The sequence below is a fragment of the Berghia stephanieae genome, chromosome 2 (assembly GCF_034508935.2).
Source record: "Berghia stephanieae isolate SIO BIC M18660-M18661 chromosome 2, UCSD_Bste_1.3, whole genome shotgun sequence".
Lineage (NCBI taxonomy): Eukaryota > Metazoa > Mollusca > Gastropoda > Nudibranchia > Aeolidiidae > Berghia > Berghia stephanieae.
In genome coordinates this window covers 26,024,392-26,030,842 of record NC_088361.1, presented here as the reverse complement: position 1 = coordinate 26,030,842, position 6,451 = coordinate 26,024,392, and the positions used below count along the sequence as shown (strand labels likewise).

Sequence of the window (6,451 nt, the reverse complement as noted above, 5' to 3'; positions counted from 1 at the left end):
GTGTTACGTTAGTGAGCTGAGTTTGAGATTGAGGCCACTCTTAAATTTATCGAGATCTTTGATCATCTCGGCCTATGCTCCCGTATTCTGAAAAAAAAAAAGACATTTTAAAAATGTTGATCAAAAAACCCATTCTCCATATATTGAATAACCTTCAAATTGGCAAAAGCTCTCAACTCTTTTAGAAAGTCCCAACTGTCAGTATGGATGGTCGCTCACTTGGAATTATCAATTAAATCTTCAAATATAATCGATATGTTTCTTAATTTTAAAGATTTTCTCATTCCCAGACCTGCCATATTGAATTACCTTGCCCAGACTTATAACGATGTCCAGCATCAACTAGGAACATCCACACCAACACAATGTCTCATCACTTCCTTGATCAGCTGGGCTAACAGTGAATTGCTCAGGTAACCCTATCCAACACCGACAAAACACTTTTTTTTTTTATTTGGTCAGAGAAAAGCTACTTATCGATCAAGAGATTTCGTCCCCAATTTGTTAAAACGACTTGAAACAAACCCGATATTTCAAATAAATTCAATAAAATAAAACTACTGCTTTTGATAAATGTTTGATGAATTATGGGTCGTCTTAATCTATAGATTTTTGTAGATAAAGAAGCTGTTTTTTTTAAACATAAACTTTATATAGACCATTGCCAGTTCATTGCTCCTCACACTGCTTCATTTATCCCTCCAGCAAATCACATGAAACCACATTCCCCTTCCATACAGTTAAAGTCGCATATTAGATAGCAGCTTCTAATAGTGCTCACGCTACTATGTTATGACGATCGACCCAATTAGCAAATTCCTTACCGCACTCGTGCACCGTCCCAAACCCGCTCAGAAGCTTCGTCACAACCTACCGTTCAACTAGATGCTCTGCGGTTTCGGGTTCTTTCCCACATCGGGTACATGTTGGACAGGTGAAAAGTGCCCACTGATGAAGCGCTGTTGCATATTAGTCGAGCAAACACGCTCACGTGACCAATGTGTGTAAAGAACCTTATCGTGGGTCAAAACATCGGAAGCTGATATTGTTTAAATCAATGGACAACTCTCAACATCGTTAGACTTCGTTACAGAGCGAGCATTCAAGGTACAACATGAACGAGTTTATAATTACAAACCCTCGAGTGCAAGAATCATTATTTTGTTATACCCTACAATAAATTCAAAGTAAATTTTGATTCACATCACTTATTATCTTTCTTGTTAGCTTTTTGACGTCCCTACTGAACTCGCTTTCAGGAAACACTTAAAAACTTATTTATTTCGAGAATTCTTAATTTATTAGATATTTTATTTAAGCAGACGATGATCACAGGATATGTATATATATATATATATATATATATATATATATATATATATATATATATATATATATATATATTATTTAAAATATTTACCACAATGTTTGGGGCAGTCTACATCAATGTTTCAGGCTTAATTAAGCCTGAAACATTGATGTAGACTGCCCCAAACATTGTGGTAAATATTTTAAATAATAATTCGCTCCATTACTACATGTCGAGCACTTTTCGTACCATATTTGTATCAAACACGATTCAATATATATATATATATATATATATATATATATATATATATATATATATATATATATATATATATATATATATATATATATATATATATAATATGTTAAATAGTTGGATGGTGGAAGGTTTGTGTGTGTGTGTGAGAGAGAGAGAGAGAGAGAGAGAGAGAGAGGGAGAGAGAGAGAGAGAGAGAGAGAGAGAGAGAGAGAGAGAGAGAGAGAGAGAGAGAGAGAGAGAAATAGATAGATAGATAGATAGATAGATAGATAGATAGATAGATAGATAGATAGATAGATAGATAGATAGATAGATATATAGAGTTAGTGAGAGATAGAGAGAGAGAGAGAGAGAGAGAGAGAGAGAGAGAGAGAGAGAGAGAGAGAGAGAGAGAGAGAGAAATTTGAATGGATTGAAGTTATTGTTATGCGCCTAGAGCTTTATTGTATAGAGGAGCGGGCGCAATATAAATAAATTTCATTATTATTATTATTATTATTTTTTAAGGGCTGGATAGTTCAATCTCAACATTATTCGTGTGAACTGAAAACAACATTATACGTCAATATAATATAATATAGTACACAATTTTTTTTAATATCTATAAACAAATGTATATTTATATGAAGGTCTGATAACTCAAATTGTTACGGGCTCATTGTTGTATTAGAAATACTCTCAAACCAACACAAAATATTGCCCATTACAACAAGCCCATAATTCAATTCGGCTATCAGATTTGAAAATAAAATGTGCACAAAGCTATAAAACTATTGGATATTAACAATTTTAAGATTTTATATTTTGTATTGCTGTATCTAGTCTTGAACTGACATCATGATCTAGATTAAGTCCGCAGGTGCAAATCGGCAATTATGCACTTTGACGGTATGCACTTGGCATGGACAGTTTACACAATTTCATAATTTGTCCACTGGGTGGCTGGATCTCTTAGATCAAGCAGAGAGTACTTTGCAATGAACTTGAGTCCTGGACAAGGACAAACAATGATTACTGTTTGTTTAACGCTATAGAAACCGGGATAATCCCCCGTTATATGGACCTTATGACTTTGAATAAATTATTATGAAATCTGCTGTAAAAACAATTCTTATTTTCATAGTCAATTAATATAAATCATTTTATTTTTTTTTTCAAATAACCAATGCATCCTCAGCAAAATTGAATAATGCTTTTAAAATCTAATTCATATTATAAGCTGTCGTTTTATTTTCCTTTTGTCGTTTAATTGAGTTAAACACGCATATATTATACTTCCGAAGATAGAACCTAAAAAACCGCCGTTTTACTAATTTTTCGTAGTATTAAGCAGTAAAATGTCAAATTCTAGATAGACATGTATTGAAAGATTTGGCCAGAACAGTCGTCCGTCAAATATCGATTAATTTAAATGACCCTCATCTTATCAAAAACTCTCAAACGCTGGGACCTCACGAAGTCGATCGATATTTGAAGGACCAGTCATAGTGGAACAGTCTATAGAATGGAACTCTCCTCTTATTGTCAACTTTCTGGATTACGAGAAGGCTTTCGACAGTATTGACGAAGTATCATTGTGGACTCCCTAAAAAGATAGAAAACCTCATTAAGGACCAGTTTTCTGGCCAAAAATTATAAATACGTGTTTTTCCAAAGTATGACAGTTAAACTGGTTTAGCAGATCTGCTCTGTTTCGTCCACAGATGTGTGGGTTACCAATACGTGTACCCCCAATTCCTAGACCAGTACAGCCTACCTGACCCCGCCTCCAACGAGACATTGATTGAATCTAGTCTCCGATCTGTCAGCTCTCATCTCGAAAAGCTTGAAACCCGGTACCTGAAACAAACTCCATACCTTTGTGGTCAAAGGTAAACAATAACTACTAGAAGCAGAGAATCGACGAACCGTAATAGTATTTAAATCAAAATGATTAAAATAGTAATTTAAAAGTATAGAATTGAATACATGAAGATGTGGTAATGAAATGAAATTAATCTTAATACATTAATCTTTGTGCGGCTATGCGGTCTTGTGGTATGACACTCGCTTTCGGATCGGAAGGTCCTGGGTTCGAGCCTCGCTCGGCGCATAGTTGAGTCCTTGGAGAAGGCTCTTTATTTGCATTCTCTTACCGTACTCAGGTGTAAAATGAGTACCTGACTGTTAATAGCGTTGTCTCTGTCCGAAAAAAAATGTAGCATCGCCTAACAGGCGCCATGTCTCGTCATAAATGTTAAATGTTGCATTTGGCCAGGGACCTCTTGTAAAGCGCTTTGAGCATATTTAGTGGATATTGCGCTATATAAAAGTTCAATTTTTTAAAATACAGCTTCAAAATGTTAATTAATATATCTTGTTTTTTTAATTTATTCCTTCCTAGCCATAAGGTCCGTGGAGAAGGAACTATCCCTTTTCTATAGTGTGAAACGGATAATAGCAATTGTTTGATACCCTTTTTTTTTTTTTGATAGTCACAAAGTGCTTTCCGTCATATCTAACAGACCTAGCTATCCAATCACTGCTGAGTGAACAGAGGGGGGGGGGGGGGGGGGTAGAAAAAAATCGACATCATCTGGGATTAATATAGGTCCCTTTATTTGTGAAGCGAGTGCTTTGCCAACTGAGCTATCGCGACCCCTGAATGAATCGTATTATTTTTTTAAATCTAAGGGCGAGATACGGCATTTACTTCTACTCGGAGAGTTCGGGGTCCGAGCTCTGCTACCGACATCTTCTTTTGTTTTTTGTTTGATATTTTTTTCTTGAGTAAGAAACTTAGCTCCTGTTGCTCACTTTCCGTGGTAACACTGCGGCTAATGACTGGGTTATTTCGGACTTTTCTTGAAATAGACCTAAAAGATGCATTTCCCGTAAAATGAATATCAGGAATTTTATTTGATTATTCTCTCTCTCTCTCTCTCTCTCTCTCTCTCTCTCTCTCTCTCTCTCTCTCTCTCTCTTTCTCTCTCTCTCTCTCTCTCTCTCTCTCTCTCTCTCTCTCTCTCTCTCTCTCTCTCTCTCTCTTCCCCACCCCCCTTCTCTTTTATAAACATCTCTATCTATCTATCTATCTATCTATCTATCTATCTATCTATCTATCTATCTATCTATCTATCTATCTATCTATCTATCTATCTATCTATTTATCTATCTATCTATCTATCTCTTTCTTATTTTTCTAAATCGAAATCATAATATTTGACCTCCTTCCCAGGGTCACCCTTGCTGACATGTTTGTGGCCACCGTTCTCGTCCAGCTGGAATGGACAAATTTCAACTTCAGCCTTTGGCCTAGGGTCAAGACTTGGCTACAGAGAGTAAAACACGTTGATTTTTGGGACACTGTACACGAATTTCATGAGGACTTTCTGACGGAACTTAGCCAGAAAAGGCATCAATATGATTGATTTTATAATTTTTCACGTGTCCTATTGTCTTAATTTGGTATTATGTCGGGCTGCACGAGATCCTGTAAATTGAATCTAAAGTGAGAAGAGTGAAAATTACAAATTCTGTTACCTAAGTAGTGCCATGTACGATATTTCTTCTTATCAATGGGTCAAAACAAATCAAATCAGATTTCCTAATTTTGACGGAAAAAGTCAATTCTTACCACCTGATTCTTCTCGACAGAATACTCGATTAGGACGATTGGTTATAGACGTCTATAGGGAATGAGATTAGCGGAAGAGTAGCGTCCCTTGATTGGACGTCACCGGCGGAAAAGTTATTAGAGAGAGAGTGTCATGTTGGTTGTGCGCCTGCGTCTCTCGTCCTCGCTTCTGGTGAAAGCGACATGAGACACTTCACCGAAAGCGAGGACGAGAGAGACGCATGCGCAAAACCAAATTGACGTTCTCTCTGTAAGGTGACGTCCAATCAAGGGACGCTACTCTTCCGCTAATCTCATTCCCTATATGGGTTATAGCTCCGATCTAGATACATCATGGAGTTTCTGCGGGAGCATAATATACAGAAGAGACATGAAGCAACAATATTTCTATGGTTTGAATTGTTAATTACTTTAAATAATGTTAGTTTGCGGTACTTGAGTCAAAATGATATTATTCGGATGTACTCTCGGGGGAAAAAATATAATTTTAGCCAGAAAACTCGTTCTTTTACGAAGTCCCAGGTTTGAAAGTGTTTTACCAAGATAAGGATCGTCTAAATCGATCAATATTTGAAGCACGGATCTCTGGCCAAAATTGTTAAATACTTGTTTTTCCAGAGTAGGGCAGGGAACTGGTCAAAGGCTCATGTGGAGGATGACGATCCTTTTCTAGAAACATCCCAACCCTCTGGAACAAACTTCCAAAAGAAATACGACATTCTTCATCGGAAGATAATATGTTTAAAGCGTCTTAAGACTTTTTTATTATCCAAATTGAATTGTTGATGTCCTTGTAAAACGCAATAAGCACTTCCACGGGATATGGAAAAGCGTTCAACTTATATAATATATTATCATCAACATCATCATCATCATCATCATCATCATCATCATCATCATCATCATCATTATCATCATCATTATTATTATTATTATTATTATTATTATTATTATTATTGTTATTATTATTATTATTATTATTATTATTGTTATTATTATTATAATTATAATAATAATAATTATTATTATTATTATTATTATTATTATTATTATTATTATTATTATTATTATTATTATTATTATTATTATTATTATTATTATTATTATTATGTGTTTGGTGGATTTGTTATAATATAAGAAGTAGACGTTCTATCTGTATGTTTAAAAAAATTGATACGTTTGTTATCTGTCTTTTATATGTTTTGGTTAAAAATCAAGATTATCTTAGATTGAGGAAGCTTGAATTGATAAGTCATCTAATTTCA

General features: G+C 34.9%; 1 protein-coding gene across 1 annotated transcript in view; it reads left to right on the top strand.

Moving 5' to 3' along the window:
- LOC144966754 (glutathione S-transferase theta-1-like) overlaps positions 1-6,092 on the top strand; it is a 12,627-nt gene extending 6,535 nt beyond the window's left edge. The window contains exons 4-6 of the mRNA XM_078903530.1: positions 291-413; positions 3,274-3,441; positions 4,788-6,092. Coding sequence (XP_078759656.1) covers positions 291-413; positions 3,274-3,441; positions 4,788-4,980 — 484 coding nt within the window. The 3' untranslated portion in view covers positions 4,981-6,092. The remainder of the gene's footprint in view (positions 1-290; positions 414-3,273; positions 3,442-4,787) is intronic.
- Positions 6,093-6,451: the final 359 nt, after the last annotated feature.